Genomic DNA, 22,697 nt, shown 5'->3' with positions numbered 1-22,697 from the left:
TGCAGCTGTACCCTTATGACCAACACTAATAGTCTGCCTAAATTTGCATGCTAATAGCTCTGATCATAAGGGTGTTTGGAACAGTGCAGGGCTTCTGATCATCTGCACCTAATATTGCATTTAGAGCAGAGCTAAGTGGAAGATGAAAAACCCTTATCAAGGCAAAAAAAAGGCTAGAAGTTTGCTGGGTATGTGATCTGAACATGAGCAAAAGGCAGGGTATGTTAGATCAGGTTGGTGCTGAAGGTGTTAGTACCCTAGTTGAACTTCTATTAACATTAAGCCCCTGAGAGAAAAAGCAGCCACAGGGGAAGGCCACGCGGCAGAAGGAAGAACAGCAGTTCTGGAGAGCTCTTCTGCTGGCGGGGCCTTGGGATCTCCGCCAGCCAAGGTATCCAGGGTGGGTGGCAGCAGCAGCGAGCAGGGAGGGTGGGGTGGTGGGCAGCTCGGTGGCCCTGCAGAGGTGGCTGTCATAGGCTTTCAACTATTAAGCTTCGTTTCTACAGAGAGATGGTGAGGCTGTAAATGTGGTGTGAATCCAGGCTCATACCAAGACTTAATTAGAAGATGGAGAAATAGCATAGCAGAATGAGGGGAAGAAAGCTAAATGCAATAAGGATACCTTATCCTTGTGTGTAGGTTGTAGGTTCATGCTCAGAGCCAGGATGAGTAACAAGTTTCATGAATCACGTGTGTGTAACTGGAAAGGGAAAGGAATGAGACTTGATATACCCTTTTCTGTGGTACTTATTGGTACCTGGGACAATTGAGGGTTAAGTGACGTGCCCAGAGTCACAAAGAGCTGGAGTGAGAATCAAACCCAGTTTCCCAGGATCAAAGTCCACTGCACTAATCACTAGGCTACTCCTAGCGTACAGACAGGGTTGTGAGAGGTGGTAGTTTATGTCCTAGTCATACACTTGTATGCCTGCTGCTAGCCCATTTTCCTGGGTTGCTTTGGTAAATGCGTGTAAAGGAGCGGCCTTCCAGGAGTGTGAGAAGTCTCCTGAGACTCAGTAACTATGGGGACTAAACAGACTGAGCCATGCTCACCACCACCATATTAGAAGCTGGAACAGTCCTGGAGGAGGAGGAGGAGGAGGAGGAGAGTACCTTAACATAGGCAACTGTGACACCTGCCCTAGCCCCAGCCCCTTTCCACTCTGAACCCAAATTAATAAATAACAACACATACACTGTTAATGTATTTATTTGTAGCATTTATATCCCACATTTTCCCACCTATTTGCAGGCTCAATGTGGCTTACATTGTTCCGTAATGGTGATCACCAGTTCCGGAAAAGAGAAAATACATAGTTAAGATGGAGGTGACAGAGTGGATTAGATATTCAGGAAAAGAAAGTTCATTTTTGTGCTGAGAAGTAAAAAGGTATAAGATTAAACTTCAATCGTGATAAATCAGTTTGAACAAAAAGAAATAATAAACTTCAATCGTGAATAGATTAGTTTGAACAATCAGGAAATTAAAGGTTACGTTTTGTGTAGTTCCGGTGGAAATTTCTTACTGGTGTTTAGGATGGATCTTTGTGATATGCCTTTTTGAATAGGTTGGTTTTCAGTAATTAAATGGAAGCATCTTGGCTGCAGCTTTATTAGAAGACATGACTGTGTTTTCTCAAACAACCAAAAACAGGATACCCAGGCCACTTGAAAGCTACAAGTAATGCACCCAGTCCACTGCCAGATGCAAGACTGTCCAACGTGCTATATGCTGTAGCCAGGATGCTCTGCCACGCAGCAAGGTGAGTCCAACGTGATGGATTAGTCCTACTCGAGTATTCCCACTCTCCAATTTGTGATAATGCATAGAATAAAGAAGAAACAGTTTAAAGCAAGGGTTGGGTAGGAGGGTATGCTGCTCCCATATTTTGTCCTCTGGTCAAAAGAGGGCTTTTCCGGTAAGCTTGTGGGCTTTTAGGCTCTGGCACTGCCAGCTGTCTTCCAGCCACCAGGGCTCCCTGACCATTTGCCGCTCTCTTCCCCCCACCGCCCACAGCCAGGGCGTGTGGCTGCACAGGTGCACAGCGACATGTTAAGTGCGGCTATGGGCACTCAGGCCCTCCACTTTATTACATTGATAGAGCTCAAAGAAGCTCCTTCCTGAGCTGCTTCTGTCTGAGTGCCACCTTCCACCAAACAGGGGCGTAGCTATGTGGGGCCAAGGGGGCATGGGCCCCCGTAAGATTTGGCCCTGGCCCCCCTGTCGCCAACCCCTTCGACCCCCTCCTGCCGCCAACCCTCCCCCGCTGCCACTGCCGTCGGGTGCCTTTGCTGGCGGGGATCCCCAACCCCCGCCAGCCGAAGTCCTCTTCGGCGTGGCTGCGTTGCTGATCTGCAAGGCTTCTGATTCTGTCTGACGTCAGACTCGCACAAACAGAAGCCTTGCAGATCAGCAATGCGACTGCGCCAGAAAAGAGGACTTCGGCTGGCTGGGGTTGGGGACCCCCGCCAGCAAAGTTACCTGACGGCAACAGCGGCAGAGGGTTGGTGACGGCGGGAAGGGGGGTCAAAAGGGTTGGTGCCGGGGGGTCAAAGGTGGTGGCGGCAGCACCGGGGGGGGGGGGGCTAAAATGTGCCCCCTCACCTCGGGCTCTGGACCCCCCCCCCCTCCTGCTGATGTCTGGCTATGCCCCTGCCACCAAATGTTTGTGTGGGACCCTTAACGCTAGGAATCAAAACTTTTACATTCTTTTATCTATTTTTCCACTTACCCATTGCATATAAATACTACCTCCTTCAGTTCTGCCACCAAAATTCCATAAAATCTAATCACACCACCAGCACTCTTCAGATGCTGCAAAGGGGGATTTACTTCTGGGCATGCAGCACTCCCGGGGATTTAAAGGTCCAATCTGGTGCCCAGAGATGATGTAACAGGACATCCCCTCCTTGCTGCCTGGTATTTGTGCAGGATCTCAAGCGATGTTCCAGTGCTTCAAGGCAGCAGGAATGAGCAGTACTCACAGTGCTGGTAGCACTGTCAGAAATGCTTTCTTTTCTCGGGCGTAGATGGATTTTTAAGAACAGGTTCATAATTTCTTTTAGACTGTTGACCTTTGCAGATTATTATTACTACTGCTTATTTCTATAGCACTACTAGATGTGCACAAGGACAGTAGGACACTACCCTGCCCAACAGACTAACACAAACCTTGTTTGCTTTAGATCTGCTAGTGACTTACAAAACTAAGAAAATTCCAATAAGCATTACATGCTGCTCACTATAAAATGGTAGAGGACCAGAGCGGAAAAAGAATAGGGTAGATTGGTTGACCAATTGATATCCTGTTGCATTGATATATGACATCTGCCCCTCAACAATTTATAGCAGACCTGACGAATCACGTGAACTATATGTTGCAAAATGGATTCTTCCCGAAGGAGAAAGGAAACATTCTACTCACCCCCATACCCAAAGAAAAGTGCTAGTGAACTAACTAACTACAGGCCAGTAGCATCCATTCCCTTAATAACCAAACTAACGGAAGGGATGGTGGCCAAACAACTCACAAACTATTTAAACAAATTCTCTATACTACACGACTCCCAGTCAGGATTTCGGTCTAACCACAGTACTGAAACAGTACTAGTCACTCTCATAAATAAATTCAAACAAACGATTGCAACTGGCAAGAACATACTACTTCTACAATTTGACATGTCTAGCGCCTTTGACATGGTTGATCATGGAATATTACTACATATCCTCGAATATTTCGGAATTGGAGGCAACATTCTCAATTGGTTCAAGGGGTTCCTCACCACACGATCATACCAAGTGACATCTAATTCGACTACATCAGCCAAATGGATATCTGAATGTGGAGTCCCACAGGGATCCCCCTTTTCACCGACCTTATTCAATTTAATGATGATACCCTTGGCCAAATTACTATCAAACCAAAACCTCAACCCATACATATACGCAGACGACGTAACGATCTACATTCCATTTAAAGGAAATTTCCAATGACATCAACCAAAGCCTACATATCATGCATTCATGGGCGGATGCATTTCAGCTGAAACTCAATGCAGAAAAAACCCAGTGCCTAATACCCACTTCTCAACATAACACGAATAAATTCACCACCATTAACACACCAACACTGAATCTTCCAATTTCGGACACCTAAAAATTCTTGGAGTTACCATTGACCAACACCTAACACTTGAGAATCACGCGAAAAACACAACCAAGAAGATGTTCCACTCAATGTGGAAATTAAAAACAGTAAGACCCTTCTTCCCAAGGACCGTCTTCCGCAACCTGGTACAATCAATGGTACTCAGTCATCTAGACTATTGCAACGCACTCTACACTGGCTGCAAAGAGCAAATAATCAAGAAACTTCAGACAGCTCAAAACACTGCAGCTAGACTCATATTCGGTAAAACAAAATATGAAAGTGCTAAACCCCTACGAGAAAAGCTACACTGGCTCCCACTTAAAGAACGCATCACTTTCAAAATATGTACCCTAGTTCACAAAATCATACACGGAGATGCCCCAGCCTACATGTCAGACCTGATAGACTTAGCACCCTAGAATGCTAAAAAATCATCCTGCACACTCCTTAATCTTCACTTCCCCAAATGTAAAGGTCTAAAATACAAACTAACGCATGCGTCAACCTTTTCCTACTTGAGCACACAATGCTGGAACGCGCTGCCGCGCAGCTTAAAAACGATCTATGAACTAATTAACTTTCGCAAACTATTGAAGACCCAACTCTTTAACAAGGCATACCACAAAAATCAACAAATGTGAACTCCTACATCATTATCACGTTACCCAAGATCTTTCTGTATTACCAAATGTCTATTTTCCTATGCATTTCTTATGTATGTAATACTAAATGTCTATTTTCTTATGTATTTTCACCATTCATGATGTATTGTAAGCCACATTGAGCCTGCAAAGAGGTGGGAAAATGTGGGATACAAATGCAATAAATAAATAAATAAATAAATGAGTGGCTTCAGAGCTGTGGTGGGGAGAAGTGTGACATATAGACAGCTTAAGTTGTCTATGGACCGTGGCCTATTCATTCTGTCAGAATTGTCATTGCAAAGATTGACCAGCAGAGGGCAAAAGTTACCCACTGTTTCCACTCTCCTCCATTCTGTCTCAGGTGCTGTGTCTTTCAGTTTCTCCTTCACACAAGGTTAAAGAAATCAGTCAGACACTTCCATCTTCTATACCCCTTTAAAACTCTATGCTTGAAATGTGTTCTTTTCATGCTAATGTTGGGGATTTTCTGTAAACTGCCTGTGTGCTTCTGTCACTTGATGGTCCTATTTGATGGGGGACGGGCACTCTCTATTTGCAGCTTACCAGCCATCGCAGACACTTTCCTGTCTCAGGCCAGGAACAGGAATGGGAAAGTCCTGTACTTCCTTCATCCTGGATCTGCAAACCATTTTCAGAGACTCTGGTGCCGATGTACAAAAGTCCCTGTAAAAACAAAAAAGAAACCCAAACAAACAAACATTGCTTTTAAATCCCCAGTAAAAGTTACTGAGTTTGAAATAGCAAGTGATGCTCAAAGGAAATCTCATGCAAATGTGCTGCTCACAATTACAGCAAGTAGCTTGGTAGGGAAAGTGCCAGCACATGCATAGAATAGCCACCCGCTAAGCAGTGCATGCGTAGGACAGTCACTCGCTAAGCGTCAACACTATACGCATGCCCAGAACAGCGTGTGCTACAGACGTGCCTCCACAGTGTTCCACTGATACACACGGCTTTCATAAGTGTATATAAGCAATAAACCACCCAGGCCATTAAAGTTTCTTTTTGTGGGGTTTCATGCCTCCGGGGGAGGTTATTGTTTATATGCACATGTATGCAGGGCCGCCGAGAGGGGGGGGGCAGGGGGTCCGGCACCGCAGTCCCCTCTATCCACGGGCTGGGCCCCCCTGAATTCAAATCAAAGCACCTCACCTCGACCTTGCTCTGTGTGAAAGAAGCATAGTAGCGGCAGTCTGTAGATCACCTCCCTTCGGGCCTTCCCTCCCTGTGTCCCGCCTTCAGAGGGCGGGACACAGGGAGGGAAGACCCAAAGGGAGGCGATCTGCAGACTGCCGCCGCTGCGCTTCTTTCACACAGAGCGAGGTTGAGGTGAGACGATATGATTTGAATTCAGGGGGCCCAGCCCGGTGGTGGACGGAGGGGGGGCAAGGGCGGGACCCTGGGGGGCGGCCTTGCCTTGGGCCCGGCCCAGTCTCTCGGCGGCCCTGCATGAAAGCCATGTGTAGCTTTAAAAAAAAAAATACAGGTGCCGTGGACGGGCATCCACAACATGCATTTTGATTCCAAGACAACTTCTTCACAGTGCTGTTATGTATGGGACACAACACATGCAAATACTATTTAAATATGACACAGACTGCTCTGTTGAGAAGCCACCATCATGCTACGACAGCTCCAGACCTCCAATAAGAATTTGCTCGTTAAAGGCGCTCCTTTCTGTGCATCACTTGGAATGCTCATTTTAATACTAATTAGGTTGTTGTAATACATTTGCATTTTATTCTCGGCTGCTACCGCAAGGGGTAAAAACCACACAGGACCCCTTTGTGTATTACTCGCTGAATATTGTGTATGCTAAACTGGATTGAATTGGTCAAAATCGGATGTTCTTAGCGTGGTAAGCTTTGTGCATCGGGGTCTCAGTGTTTGTTTTGTTTTTAAATGGGACTTTGTGAATCTGTCAACCCAAGCATATTGTTAAGGATAAAATCCTCAAGGTCACCTATTCTCTGGTCTTCAGAGTTTTCCAAGGCTGATAGGGGAAGTAATTTTGGATTTAATGCTCTCCTTTTTTCAGCTGTAACTCAAGGTGAGTCTGAAAAGAAGCTCTGGAATAAGGGGGCATGAAATGAAGATGAAAGGGGACAGACTCAGAAGTAACCTGAGGAAATGCTACTTCATGGAAAGAATGGTGAAGTCACAGAATGGCCTCCCGGTGGAGGAAACAAAGACTATCTGAATTCAAGAAAGCTTGTAACAAGTACATAGGATGTCTAAGGGAGAAGAAAGGACAGAGGATGTAAGGATGGGCCATGTGGTCTCTATCTGCCTTTGTTTTCTATTTCTCTGAGTTACATTCAGGTATACTGGGTATTCTTCTGCCCCTGGAGGGCTTACAATCTAAGCCTGTACCTAAGGCAATGAAGGGTTAAGTGACTTGTCCAAGATCACAGAGAGCAGCAGTGGAATGTGAACCCTGGCCTGCTGCTCTAACCATTGGGCTACTCCTCCATCATAAGGTAATGGGATTGACCCAGTCCTAGGTTTATTAGGGAACTTGGCACTATCTCTCTGTGGGAGTGGGAGTAAAATCAGCACTGGATCTTCTCTTTTCACTTGGGGCAATATTTCTTTATTTACTAGAAATTGGCTTATGCCTCTTTCAGCTGTAGTTCAAAACAAGTTATATTCAGGTACAGTCGTATTTCCCCGTCCTTGGAGGGCTCACAATCCACGTTTGTACCTGTGGTGATAGAGGGTTAAATGACTTGTCCAAAGTACCAAGAAGCTGCAGCAGGATTTGATCTGGGCTTCCCTAGTACTCAGCCTACTGTGATGATCATTAGACCTACAATCACATCCGAGTCCAGCAAGACTCGGCTAGTGCCAGTCACCTTGAAGTAATAGCTGTGGAAAGAGTAACTACAGCAACTGAGGTTTGTAGGACAAATTGTTCTGTACAGCGGCTGATGCCCCAGAGCATCCACAGTCAACAGCTGACCCAGCAGAACTCTCCTTACTAGGCAGGAACCAGGAGAGACTGGAAACACTGGTGGCTGGAGTCGAAAGGATTCTGGGGTCTCTTAGTTTGCTTTTTCCTGAGATATGGGATGAATGTTAAGCAACTTCTGGAAGACAGGGTAATAATATTCAGTTCTTCTCATCCTCACTCCTATTTTTTGCCGAAAATGGACCTGCGGCAAAATTAAAATTGCTGCGCATCCATTTTGGGGCAGTAATGACCTACGCGTGTCAAATGTCACTTGGCGTCCGTCCAATACGCACATCCGAAAATAAAAATTATTTTTTGGCCGTGTGTATCAGACGCACGCCAAAAATGAAATTACAGCAAGAGCCAGGCGGTAACTCCATTTTGGCGCATGTTGGGCATGCATAGACGCTTACACAGCTTATTAAAAGAGCCCTTCAGTGAATTATAAGGGCAGGCAAAGACCAGGGGATACTTGCGCCTTGGAACTGGGCGATCTTTCCAGAGAAAGTGGGGTGAGTACCTTCTGGTTCCTCTCCATGATTCCCCTTTTTCTTCACCTGCTCTTTAACAGTGGTTTGGATCCCTTAGACAGCTAAATTTGAGGAGAGGAAATAAGGAAAGACAGGTAGGAGAACAGAGAGGGAGATTATAGGAAATAGGACGAGATGGGTAGAAGATTAAAGACTGAGGATTAAACTTTGCCTTAATGTCTTTTGTTCACACACACACACACATTTTCTATCCTCTCCTAATTTTCTCTCTCCCTTCTTTTATTACTTTTGCTTTGCTCATTCCTCACTACTTTCTTCCCTCTTCTCTACCTGTTCATCCAGCACCAGCTGAAGGGTTCTGCCTGTTCCTTTTAGAGAGAGACTTGTTTGGATTTTGCTTACACCTTTTTTTAGTAATAGCTCAAGGTTAGTTACATTCAGGTACACCAGGTATTTCCCTGTTCCTGGAGGGCTCACAATCTAATTTTGTACCAGGGGCAATGGAGGTTTCAGTGAAGCAGCAGTACTGGGGTTTGAACCAGGCATCCCTGGATGTCAAGTCCAGTGCTGTAAATACTAAGCTACTCCTCCACTCCATGCAGTGAATGTCACAACATAAGGCTGTGTTCTGGATTTAGTGGAAGTGAGAAAGCCATTTCAATTCTGACTTTAACTGCTCAAGAAAGCTCTAGGATTCTAGAGATTTTAAAGCATAGGCCAGTAGGGTTGCCTTGAGACTCCAGTTGCTGGACAGGCTTGATCCAATCCTATGTTCTGATTCCCCAACTGTCCTTCCTTTAAAAAAGCAAGAATACAAGTTATGTATGTAAGGGGTTACATTGATTGGATCAACTGTCTGGCAAAGCTGGAGCCAGTTGCCAATTTTTACATAATAACATAGCAAATGATTGCAGATAAAGATCTGAATGGTCCATCCAGTCTACTCAACAGTCACACTCATGATCAAGTCATGATTAAACCAACAATGAATGGGATATACAAAACTTGATCATTGTCTTTCTTTGGTATTTCTGGGACATAGACTGTTGAAGTCTGCCCAGCATTGTCCTTAGTTTCCAACTACTGAATTTGCCATTGAAGCCCACTCCAGCATATCCAAATCCGCCTTGTCAATTGTGTGACACAGACTGTAGAAGTCCGCCCGGCACTGTCCTCATGTTCCAAACTACTGGAGTTTGTCGAAGCCCTCTCCAGTACAGGGGTATAGCTATAGGTCACATTCACCCCAGGCCCACCCAACAGTAGCTGGCCTGGCCGGTTTTCACAGTGAGAAGCCAGCAGAACAGAAAAACAACCGCTGTAAGTGCTGGTTTTCTGCCAACTACCTGTGTCACTCCCTCCTCTGTGGGCCTTGCTGTTTGCGAAGGGAAGCAAGGGAAACCAACTCCTACATGTCCTTGTTTGTGCCAGATCAACCTAAGACCTGCAGGTGGTAGCAGTGATATTCTCTGAAGGCAGCGTGGAACCTCCTAGCTACATGCATTCTGATGAATCTGCAGTGTCCCGCCCCTAAGAACACAAACTCAGGGAAGGGAGCTGTTGCAGGAGACAGAAAGACCTGGAGAAGAACTAATGGAGGAAGGGAAAGAGGAGAGGGGAGGGGATGTGATGGGAGGGGTGGGGTGGGTGGCCAGCCGAGAAATATGACCTAGAGGAAAGATGTAAGGACACTAGAGTAGGGGGAATAAAGAGGAGATACTAGATTAGGTGGAGGGAGGGGATATAGAGAATGAATGTGGGAGATTCTGGCTACAGGAAGGGACAGGACAGAGAGAGAGGGTGCTGGGCCTGAGGGAAGGAATGGGGGGGGGGATTCTGGACACAGGGAGGGATAAGACACAGGGGATGCTGGGCATGAGGGAAGGAATAGTGAAAGATTCTGGATACAAGGAAATATTGCGCACAGAGATGGGATGCTGGATGAGGAAAGTATGGGTGGAGATTCCAGACAGAGGGCCAAGCCAAGGGGATGCTGGGCATGATGGAAGAGGAGAGAGATTCTAGACATGGGGAAGGATAAGGGCAGAGTCATAAAGGTGAGATGCTGGACCTGGGGAACAGTAAAAGCAAGGAAACATGCTAAACCCAGGGGAGGATAAGGACAAGAACACAGAAGGGAGATGCATGGTGGACATGGAGAGAGAAGGAGATATGGAAAAAGAGTTAAGAGAAGACAGAGGAACATAGAAACCAGAGACTAGGACAATGTAATCAGAAAAATAAAATGTCCAGACAACAAAGGTAGAAAGAAGATTTGTATTTTCTATTTAGTGATTGGAATGTTAGTTTTTGTAATGTATAGAGCTGGTCTTAGACATGACTGGGGCCCAAGGCAGAAATTTGGGAGGGGACCCTAAAGCCTGGTACCAGGCTGTGCCTTCTTTAGCTTCAGGAAGGCTTGGGACCCTCTCTGGCCTGGGGGCCCAGAGCAATTGACCTGATTGCAACTACCTCCCCTTCCCCCACCTGCTGGTCCAAACATCTGCTATCTTTATTTTTTTTTTACAGTACAAGGGGGAATGAATCTTTAAGTTTTGTTTTTCTTATACCATTTATTTTCTAATTAGAGATCCTCTGTGTTCATCCCATGCCTTTTTAAATTCCGTCACCATTTTATTTCTCCACCACCTCACTCAGGAGGGTATTCCAGGTATCAACCACCCTCTCTGTGAAAAATGATTTCCTGATATTACTCCTAAGCTTACCATCCTACTACTACTACTATTTAGCATTTCTATAGCGCTACAAGGCGTACGCAGCGCTGCACAAACATAGAAGAACGACAGTCCCTGCTCAAAGAGCTTACAATCTAATAGACAAAAAATAAATAAAGTAAGCAAATGAAATCAATTAATGTGAACGGGAAGGAAGAGAGGAGGGTAGGTGGAGGCGAGTGGTTACAAGTCAAAAGCAATGTTAAAGAGGTGGGCTTTCAGTCTAGATTTAAAGGTGGCCAAGGATGGGGCAAGACGTAGGGGCTCAGGAAGTTTATTCCAGGCGTAGGGTGCAGCGAAACAGAAGGCGCGAAATCTGGAGTTGGCAGTAGTGGAGAAGGGAACAGATAAGAAGGATTTATCCATGGAGCGGAGTGCACGGGAAGGGGTGTAGGGAAGGACGAGTGTGGAGAGATACTGGGGAGCAGCAGAGTGAGTACATTTATAGGTTAGTAGAAGAAGTTTGAACAGGATGCGAAAATGGATAGGGAGCCAGTGAAGGGTCTTGAGGAGAGGGGTAGTATGAGTAAAGCGACCCTGGCGGAAGACGAGACGGGCAGCAGAGTTTTGAACCGACTGGAGAGGGGAGAGGTGACTAAGTGGGAGGCCAGCAAGAAGCAGATTGCAGTAGTCTAAACGAGAGGTGACAAGGGTGTGGATGAGGGTTTTGGTAGAGTGCTCGGAAAGAAAGGGGCGGATTTTACGGATGTTGTAAAGAAAGAAACGACAGGTCTTGGCAATCTGCTGGATATGAGCAGAGAAGGAGAGAGAAGAGTCAAAGATGACCCCAAGGTTTCGAGCTGAGGAGACAGGGAGAATGAGAGAGCCATCAACAGAAATAGAAAACGGGGGGAGCGGGGAGGTGGGTTTGGGGGGAAAATGAGAAGCTCGGTTTTGGTCATATTTAATTTCAGGTGGCGTTGAGACATCCAGACAGCAATGTCAGACAAGCACGCTGAAACTTTGGTTTGGATGCAAGGTGAGATATCAGGGGTAGAAAGGTAGATTTGGGAGTCATCAGCATACAGATGGTAGGAAAAGCCATGGGATGAGATTAATGAACCAAGGGAAGAAGTGTAGATAGAAAAGAGGAGGGGACCAAGAACAGAACCCTGAGGTACGCCGACAGGCAGAGGGATAGAAGTAGAAGAGGATCCACCAGAGTGAACACTAAAGGTGCGGAGGGAGAGGTAGGAAGAGAACCAGGAAAGAACAGAGCCCTGGAATCCAAGTGAGGACAGGGTATCGAGAAGTGTAGTTTCCTCAATAGTAACTTCAGGAAAGGAGGAAAGGGAATGAGGGGAAGGAGAGAGAGGGGAACGGACGAGTGGAGGGAGAGGTGGTGAGGTAGAGAAAGCAAGGTTTATCTTTTGAACCTTGTTGTGAAAGAATTCAGCAAGGGTCTGAGGAGATAATGAAGGGGGAGTTGGGGGATGGGGCACCTGCAACCTCAATTCATGTCCTCTAATTTTACTGTTTTCCCTTCTCTGGAAAATGTTTGAATCTATATTAATACATTTCAAGCAGAAGACTACCAGGTTGTGACGTCGGGGGGGGGGGGGGGGGGGAGTGGAGAGCAGACTGCATAGGCGCACATGTGTGTGGACTGCATAAGCGCAATGGACCGTATAAAAAAATAGGTGCTGGTGCGGTCGGAAGTCCATTTGCAGGAGCAGTGGCTCCCCTTGCGCCCCCTAGCTGCGCCACCGCTGTGAAGTATTTAAATATCTGTATCATATCTCCCCTGTCCTTCCACTCCTCTAGGGTATATATATTCATGTCTTCCAGTCTTCTCTCATATGGCTTTTGGCACAAGCCCCATACTATTTTTGTCACCTTCCTCTGGACCGGTTTAAGTCTTTTTACATCCTTAGCAAGACACAGCCTCCAAAACTGAACATAATACTCCAAGTGGGGCTTCACCAACGACTTGTACAGGGGCATCAACACCTTTCTTCTGCTGGTTGCGCCTCTTTTACATAGCATCCTTCTCATACTGTTTCATCACCTCTATGTAGAGGAACCTAAGTTTAGGTCCTCCACTCCCCCCTGCTGAAGATATTGTAGAAGCATCATTTACACTCCCAGAGGGAAAGGGAATCCTAGGATGACACCCAGTGGTCAGATTTGAGAGAGTCCTAACTTATGGTCCCTAGCTGAGAGAAAGGGAACGAGAAAGCAGATGGGATTTAATAAACCACCTTTCCACAATCAAAGCAGTTTATTTATTGTATATACAGCAGGGGTATCCAACCTTGGCCCTCACCATAATGAACATGCAAAGAGGCAGTGCATGCAAATAGGAGTAGCCTAATGGTTAGTGCAGCAGGCTTTGATCCGGGTGACCTGGGTTCAATTCCCACTGCAGCTCCTTGTGACCTTGGGCAAGTCACCTAACCCTCCATTGCCCCAGGTACAAAAACTTAGATCGGACACATCTGGGACAAAAGCGGGTTAAGTGACTTGCACAGAGTCACAAGGAGCTGCAGTGGGAATCAAACCCCGTTCCCATGGAGAAGACAAGGTGAATTAGGAGAGAATACCAAAAGAGGAGAGAGAATCCCTGATAGCTGGTTTTAGCCCATTGTATACATGTATTGTTGTTTCTCCCATTGAGTTTCCCAAGAAAAGCAAAAGTACAAATCCATGCATGCAATACAGTAAAACCAGGACTGGATTACCCGTTTCTTATGACCTGGTACCCTTAGAATGAAGCCCCAGCACGAGATCTGAAGTTCTGGTTCTGAGAAAGCTGAAAGACCAGAAACAGGGAAGGAAATTGCTGAAGCCAAAACTAGCTTTTAATTTTTCGAATAAATTCAATGGTCAAGGTGAGAGAGAGAGAGCGATTCTATACTGTAGTGTCTACCTCCCTAGTTCCTCAGTTTAGCTGGTAACAGCAGAGCAGACAAGAACAGTTACTGGCAATTAATACCCATTTGGAAAGTAAAAGGTCCCAGATGGAGCCACGGGAATTTGGTCTACACCAGAGCTTCCCAAACCTTCAGGGTTTTTTTTCTGGACATTCATAATAAATAAGCATGAGATAAATCGGAGTGCACTGGAGATCTAGCATATGCAAATCAATCTCGTGCATATTCACTCTGGATATTCTGAAAACCTAACTGGCTTTTTGGGTCCCCAGGACAGGTTTGGGGAACACCTGGTTTAAAGCCAGAGTTAAAAGTGGCCGATTCTGTGCAATGGACGTTTTGCATTCAGGCTGGTGTCTGCTCCAATCAGCAGGCTTCCTGGCCATTTCCTCTTCGGCTTATAGTTCTGGGAGCCGTCTCTATAGCTCTTCCTCCCTTGGCCTGTTCCCTCCTGTCCTTCTGCTTGGTTATTGGGGCTCTGTCCCTCCCCTCCCCCCATGTGCATGGAAAACTCCACCTTTCCCTGTCACCTCTCCGATTCCAACTCCGGCTTTTGGTTTCCCCCCGCCCCGCCCTAGCTCCTCCCCCATCCGCCCCGGGCTCCTCCCTCCGGCCGCTCGCCGCTTCCCGCTCCGCACTTGCCTAGTCCCCGCTGCCATGGACGGGCGGGGAGGCAGCAGCGGCGGTGGCGATCGGAGGGCTCCTGGTCCGGGGGGCCCCAAGGAGGCGGCGCCAGAGGATCCCCCGGCTGGGCCCCCCAGGGGAGGCATGCGCCGTAGCTCCCGCCCTGGCCGCAGTACCCCAAGCTCTGCAGGCACCCCCGGAACTCCCGGCGGCAAGGGCAGCCCGAACGGCGAATGTCGGCGGGAGCTGCAGGGGCCCGAAGGGCCCCCCCGGGAACCCAAAGTCTCCTTTTCCACCGAGCCCAGGGAGATGGCCAAGGCCGAGGAGGGGGAGGAGGGCCCCGAGGCCCGGGGCAGCCAGGCAAGCTTTATGCAGCGCCAGCTCTCGGCCATGCTGCAGCCCGGGGTGAACAAGTTCTCGCTGCGGATGTTTGGTAGCCAGAAAGCCGTGGAGCGGGAGCAGGAGCGGGTGAAGTCTGCCGGATCCTGGATCATCCACCCTTACAGCGACTTCAGGTACTGGGGAAGGGGGGAGGGTGCTGCCTGGGTTATAATACCCACCTCTCCCGTGCCACCCTATTCCGGGATTTGCTCCTTCTGAGAGGGGATGATGCTGACTGGGTCCTGTCCTGCCTGGGTTGAGCTAGTACTGAAAAAAGGTGCGAGCAAATCTTCTAATCTAAAATAATACCTCCCTCCCCCCCCACCCCCCGTTGCATCCCAGTCCGAGATCTGCTCCACCTACTGGACTTTCCAGATCTGCCCCATGTCCGAGCCGTACCTTTGACTGTCCTTCAGATCTGTCCCCTTGTAGCACATTTGGCCTGTCCAGGGAGGGAGAGAGGTAGCGAACCCCAGCAGCCGGCACCCATTTAGGCTGCGGGCCGTCAAGGTGACACTCTTCACAGCCCTGCCCCTGGTCACAATGCGCCACCCCACATTTTACCTGCCCAAGGCGCATCGCGCAGACAGGGTCTCTCTCGTTCTTCCAGGTCAAATTCTCTTCGTTTCTTGCTGGGAGAAGGGACAGGACTGGAGGGGCTTTTTGATTTTGCTGTAAGAGCTGTCCTCTTCTAACTCTTTGGCGTTTTCTGGCAGCGATCACCCCTCTTTCTCACTGCCTGCGTCTCTGTGTGGGTTCAGGAGAGCTTTGGATCGTGCCGGATGGCAGAGTATGAGGAAGGCTGTCTCTAGGCACTCATGAGAGCTTCTGAGCAGGTTACGCGGGTTGGGAAACCCAGGGCTTGAGGGGTTTGTGGAGCTGTCTCTGGTGCTGAATTGCACCGCTCGGGGATTCCATTCAGCCGCCTTTTCCCGTATAGCTTTGCACTTCCCTGCTGCGGTGGCCGATCTCCTCCCGTTTGTTTTTTCTTCATCTTACTGGCCTTATCCAGTTTGTCAGGGAAGCAGGGTTTTTTTTTAAAGCGTTTCCCTAGTAAAAGGGGTTCACCTGCAGGTATTGGGTCTCTCTATTTTGTAAGATGCCTTGGGTAATTTTGCAGGAATAGCGCGCCTCAGACGCTGATCCTACAGTCAAATGCTGTAGGTTCCCAGAAACAGCACTTAAAGAAATCACTCGCTCCTTATTATTAGATGTTCTCTCTCAGAGACTGCCTGTGTGCTCAAATGCAACGCTCTTCTCCCTCCCGGTACCCTAATCCACTCTAATAATGCAATGGCACAAGCTGTTTCCCCTGTATCATGAATCTGCCACACACTGCCAACGGACCTATTGCTATTGATCTACTGCTGACCCTGCGTACTTTGTGCCCAGATTGAAACTGTGGACAAGATGCGCCAAGACACAAAATGGGAGACAGCCGCCTGTAGAGCTGTCCCTAGCCCTCTGTGCAGCATGTGATGCTTCTTGCGCATTGCACAGACTTTGCCATATGACGTGCTTACAATATTACTATTCCTAAGGACTTTACCAACTCCTCTGAGCTGGCAGCGATGTGCTAGCTTTCCCAAGTACAGGCCTGGCAGCTTCCTGCATCCTGGCTATTATAGGAGGTCTACACCTCTTTGGTATCTGGTTGCTGATACCTAGCCTGAAGAATCCCACAGGTGGGACAATATTCTTGTTATGAAGTATTACATTTTTCTTTAGGGGAAAAAAAGCTGCAGGGGCCTTTCTGCCAAATGTAACTGTCAGTGGCACTGAAATATTTCAGAGCTGAGGTGATCAGTGTCTCCTTTTCCCCTTAAAACCCCACCCTTAGTGACTGGCTTCTCCTATTCCTTTCTATCCTCCCCCCCCCCTCCAGTTAAGCAGCTCCTCATCCCCTCTCCCTCAGCATTTCCCCCTTCCCTTTTCACTGCCAAACTAGCTGCTGCCACCCTCCTATCTCCTCTGAGGCTAGCCTGAGGATTAAAGAAACAGCACTGTGCAGCCCCATACCCACGCTGAAGCACTGCTTTGTCCTATCCCCTCCAGCAAGAAGTCTGTTTAGGGGGGGGGGACAAAGCGATACTTCAGTATGGACTTGTGCTTACAGAGCATGCAAAGCATCAATGTTTCTTTAATCTTCTGGCCAGCCTGGGAGGAGACAGACAGACCTTGGCAGCAAGAAGGAAAGTGGGGAAGGTTGTCACCTGTGCCAGAGCTGTACCACCACTCCCAAACTTCTGATGCTCTAAGCATCAGTTCAGCTAGTAGCTGGGCCAATCCTGACTTTGGTTCCAAAGATTTCACATACAACAAGTATTTCCAATTTTACATGGAAATAGTTGATTTTTTAAAAATTTTATCTGTCTGTGAATCTGAGCTTTGCAGAAGTGATTGAGTTGGCAATTGCGCTTAAATTTGTGGTGCTGAAAACCCCCTGGAAAATCCACAGTTTTGGTGCTCAGTTCCTTAGTTGTTTTTTATATGTGTAGGTTTAGTAAAATCCAGTACTTTCCAATACTTGCACGTGTACATTTTGGTACTTACATATGGAAGTGCCCCTGTTTACATGTGTAAACTTCCAAGTGATGCTGTTTTTTTGTCAAGATATAGCTGTATAAAACGAGCACTTCTATTGCATATGTAGGGAAAACACTTATATTTCCCACACACCTATATGTATTTTACAGATGGCTGCAATTCAGTAAGAATTTTGTAAAATAGTCAGGAAATTGTGCACATCCCATTTCTGACCCATAGGTCCTATGCAAGATGGGACTTTGCATCATGTGTCCTAAAATATTGGACGCAAACAATGACGCCACTAATCACATCACTAATCTTTATTTTCTCTCAGTCTAGGAGATGGGTTCTGTATTTAGTGGCCTGGAATTTTTTCAAGAAGAGTTATTGTAGCTAGAGACATAGTAGCATCCTGGGTGTTTGAAAAGATTATTAATCCCTGATTTACTGCTGATCTGATAAGCATAATTGTGCAGAATAGAAAAAGTGAGGTGGGCCTATTCTTCCTACATGCAAAGAGCCTAATTAATGATTAAATGTGTTTACTTTCTTTTTTTTTTAGTCTTAATAGTTTTATTGATTTTGTAATAAAGAGAAAGCATTAACAACAACAATTGTACTACAATATGATATTTTAAAAAACAAAGACACCTTAAAGTATGTAAGCAGTATAAAATTCATGCACGTGACACAGATGGTAATAATATACATGAAGAAAAAAGAAAAAGTACAATATACACCTCTCACTTCACATCTTCGAAATAGGATATCAATGGAGCCCATTTTTCTTTATACAGAGCATATCGAGATGTTTTTTGTTTTTTTTTTAGCAAAATATGTTTCATATTTATAGGTTTGAAACAGTAAATTCTACCATTCTTGATAAGTAGCTTGTTGTAAAGCTTTCCAGTGTGTAAAGACTACTTTCAAAGCTAGATTCAGCATGGTATTAACAAGCAAACATTCATTAGTCTTTAAAATGGGCCTAAAACATTGATCTTTATCACATTATTGTATACTTTCTTTTATTTGCATTTATATAGTGGGTCTTGAAGAAATCTTTACCTTATTGGTATTTCAAAAACACAGGGAATGTAAGGAGAGAAGGAAGATGTTCCAGCGGGAAGAGATGGGAATAACTAGTCCAGTTATTTTCTGTAATGTCAGTCATTCGTGGAAAGGGAATTGGAAGAATGAAAGCCTAGACAGACAAGAGTGGCCAGGAATACTTGTCTGGTACAGCTGAAAGACATCTCCTGAATTTGCTTTTTTCAGTCACTTCTTTGGGGATATATGTAGGGATGCTGCAGTGAAAACTGGGGATGAGATGTCAAGGGGATTTGTCATGGGTATTGCAGTACTCAGTACAGGAGATTTTGATAAAACAACTTAAATTGAATTCCTTTGATGGTGTTTTTTTTTTTTTTTTTTAATGTTTTACTTAGGAATCCCTTGCCTGGGGTTTTATGGAAGTGCTTTTGTGTAGGACTTCTTGACAGATTCCCATCATGTTCTTGCTTTGCATAGCTCCGGCTTGGCTTTTTAGTGTTATTTCCACAGTTTTCCATTCTTGAGCTTGTTGGAGGAAATGTGGAACCTTGTTCTTAGAATGGAGGGAATCTATGAGTAATGGTGCAAAGCACAGAGTATGAAGACAGGCACACTTCCCAACTTAAGTATCTCAGTTGTTTCAACATTCTTTAAGTAGAACAGCGAGTTCTGCAGAACTGAAGTCTTTTAAAGTTTCATCCAACTATTACCTACTAAATATTTACTGAGATCTACAAGGTGTACACAGCCTGTACAGTACACACGAGTTAACAGTCCCCTACTCCCTGGAGTTTAAAGTAAGGTACTTGGTGGGAGAAAGAAGTGTTCCCCCCTCCCCCAGCTTTATTTATTTATTTGTTGCATTTGTATCCCACATTTTCCCACCTATTTGCAGGCTCAATATGGCTTACATAGTACCGAAGGTGCGTTTGAAGTCTCCGGTGTTTACAAATACAGAGTGATGTTGAGATGAGATAAAGTTCATGTGGAACAGCGACATAAGGTCATTGAACAGTGGGAGAGTTGTGTTTTGTGCATTTTGAATTCTAGTGTTATTGTGTTGCAGAGATCAGGCATTTGTTGGGTTGGTAGGGTATGCCAAAAAGATACGTTTTTAGTGTTCTCTGGAAGTGTAGGTGTTCATACGAGGTTTTCATGGCTTTTGGTAATGCATTCCACAATTGGGTGCTTATGTAGGAAAAGTTGGATGCGTAGGTTGATTTGTATTTGAGTCCTTTGCAGCTTGGGTAGTGCAGGTTTAGGTACGTTCGTGATGATTCGGTTGTGTTTCTCATAGGTAGGTCGATCAAGTCTGTCATGTATCCAGGGGCTTCACCATAGATAATGTTGTGAACCATTGTGCAGATCTTGAAAGCAATGCATTCTTTAATTGGGAGACAATGTAGTTTTTCGCGGAGGGATTTTGCGCTATCGTATCGGGTTTTTCCGAAGATAAGTCTGGCTGCCGTATTCTGAGCGGTCTGGAGTCTCTTTAAGGTTTGTTCTTTACATCCCGCATAGATTCCATTGCAGTAGTCTAAATGGCTTAGTACCATTGATTGTATCAGATTACAAAATGTTTCCCTCGGGAAATATTGTTTCATGCGTTTGAGTTTCCACATTGCGTGAAACATTTTCTTCATTGTGGATGCCACTTGGTTCTCTAGTGTTAGGTAGTGGTCTGTTGTGATGCTGAGGATTTTCAGGCTGTCTGAGATAGGGAGGGTGTGGTCTGAAGTGTTGATAATTGTAGGGCTGTCCACGCTGTGTTGAGATGACACAATGAGACAGTGTGTTTTTTCTTTGTTGAGTTTCTGTTGAAATGCATTTGCCCAAGTGTCCATGATGTTGAAGCTGATCTTGATTTCATTAGTGATTTCAGACAGATTTGCTTTGTAAGGAATGCATAGTATAACAACATCAGCATAGATGAAAGGGTTAAGGCCTTGGTTGGATAGGGTCTTGGCTAATGGGGTCATCATTAGGTTGAAGAGGAATGGGGATAGTGGTGATCCTTGTGGTACTCCGCAGTCTGCTTTCCACGACGGTGATATGTTTGAGTTTGATATTACTTGGTATGTTCTTGTGGTTAGGAAACCTTTGATCCATCTTAGTATATTACCACCAATCCCAAACTTATCTAGTAGTCTTAGTAGTATGTTGTGGTTTACCATGTCGAACACACTAGACATGTCGAATTGGACTAGGAGGATGTTTTTGCCTATTGCTATTTCCTGTTTGAATTTGGAAAGGAGAGTGAGCAATACTGTTTCTGTGCTGTGTAGGGGACAGAAACCTGACTGAGATTCATGTAGAATTGAGAATTTATTTATATACTAGTAAAAAAGGCCCGTTTCTGACACAAATGAAACGGGCGCTAGCAAGGTTTTCCTCGGAGTGTGTATGTTTGGGAGAGTGTATGTGAGAGTGACTGTTTGAGAGTCGGAGTGAAAGTGTGATTGTGTGAGAGAGAGCGTGAGTCTGGGTGTGAGTGTGTTTGTGAGAGAGTGTGTGTGTGAGAATGAGAGTGTGTGCAAGTGTGTATGTGAGACACAGTGTGAGTGAGAGTGTGTGTGTGTGGGAGAGAGAGAGAGTGTGTGTGAGACACAGATTCTCTGTTTGAGTGAGTGTATGAGACCAAGCGAGTGTGTGAGTGACTGTGTGGCACATAGAGAGTGAATGTGATACAGTGTGAGACAGAGTGTGTGAGAGTGAGAAAGACATTGTATATGAGAGAGAGAGTGTGAGCCGTGCCCTCCCAATCCATGGCCATCTGTCCCCTGCCCCCTCCATTCATCCTTTTCCAGCAATTCCCCTCTGTCCGTGAGCCCTGCTCTCCCAATCCATGGCCATCCATGTTTGTCTGTCACCTGCCCCCTCCATTCATCCCTATCCAGCATTTCCCCTCTCTGCTTGAGGCCTGCCCTGCAATCCATATCCATCCATGCCCATCTGTCCCCTCCATTCATCCCTATGCAGCAATTCCCCTCTCCCTGAGTCCTGCCCTTCCAATCCATGCCCATCCATGCTCCTCTGTCACCTGGCCCCTCCATTTTTCCCTATCCAGCATTTCCCCTCTCTGCCTGAGGCCTGCCCTGCAATCCATATCCATCCATGCCCATCTGTCCCCTCCATTCATCCCTATCCAGCAATTCCCCTCTCCCTGAGTCCTGCCCTTCCAATCCATGCCCATCCATGCTCCTCTGTCACCTGGCCCCTCCATTTTTCCCTATCCAGCATTTCCCCTCTCTGCCTGAGGCCTGCTCTGTAATCCATATCCATCCATGCCCATCTGTCCCCTCCATTCATCCCTATCCAGCAATTCCCCTCTCCCTGAGTCCTGCCCTTCCAATCCATGCTCATCTGTCACCTGGCCCCTCCATTTTTCCCTATCCAGCATTTCCCCTCTCTGCCTGAGGCCTGCTCTGTAATCCATGCTCCTCTGTCCCCTGCCGCCTCCATTTATCCTTTTCCAGCAAGTCCCCTCGCGCCCTTCCATGACCCCCCCCCCCTCGCATCCATGCTACGCTCTCTCCCATGTCCCAGCCTGGCCCGCCCTCTTCTTTCCCCCCCCCCTTCGCATCCATACCCCCCCTCGCATCCATGCCCCCCCACCCCTTCGCATCCATGCCCCCCCCTCGCATCCATGCCTCGTCACCCCTTCGCATCCATGCCTCGCATCCATGCATCCCATTTTTTTTTTTTAATTCTTTTTAACTTTACCTCCGTGGCGGTTCGTGCAGCGAAGCGTCAGGGAAGGAGGCGGCGCTCCCGACGTCTAGCTTTCCCTTCGCTGTGTTCCGCCTTGTTTTGAAGGCGGAACACAGCGAAGGGAAGGCTAGACGTCGGGAGCGCCGCCTCCTTCCCTGACGCTTCGCTTCCGTATTTGTTTGTTTAGGCGCGAGGGCGGGGCAGAGACGGCTGGCTGGCTTGAAGGCTTCACACCACGAATCCCCGAACCCTTCAGCCTCAGCCTGGGAGTGACGTCAGATGGCTTCAAGGCTTCAGGCTTCAGGCTTCAAGGCTTCAAGGCTTCAGACTTCCGGCTTCAAGCTTCCGGCTTCACAGAACGTTGTCCTGAGAACTTAGGCTTCCGGCTTCAAGCTTCCGGCTTCACAGAACGTTGTCTTCAGAACGTTCACGGTGCGTTTTATTATATTAGATTCTGTGAGTTGTTTGGCTACCATGCTTTCCATCAGTTTGACTGACATCGGGATGGATGCTAATGGACGGTAGTTATTGATT

The 22,697-nt window shown here is 46.6% G+C and overlaps 1 protein-coding gene across 1 annotated transcript in view; it reads left to right on the top strand.

Moving 5' to 3' along the window:
• The first annotated feature begins 14,525 nt into the window (after positions 1-14,525).
• HCN2 (hyperpolarization activated cyclic nucleotide gated potassium and sodium channel 2) overlaps positions 14,526-22,697 on the top strand; it is a 91,582-nt gene continuing 83,410 nt past the window's right edge. Inside the window, exon 1 of the mRNA XM_030218962.1 lies at positions 14,526-15,007. Within this exon, the coding sequence (XP_030074822.1) occupies positions 14,526-15,007 (482 nt within the window). The remainder of the gene's footprint in view (positions 15,008-22,697) is intronic.

The sequence above is a fragment of the Microcaecilia unicolor genome, chromosome 11, assembly GCF_901765095.1.
Source record: "Microcaecilia unicolor chromosome 11, aMicUni1.1, whole genome shotgun sequence".
Classification (NCBI taxonomy): Eukaryota; Metazoa; Chordata; class Amphibia; order Gymnophiona; family Siphonopidae; genus Microcaecilia; species Microcaecilia unicolor.
Note: the sequence above shows the minus strand (reverse complement) of the source record. Positions and strands in the feature narration are given on the sequence as shown.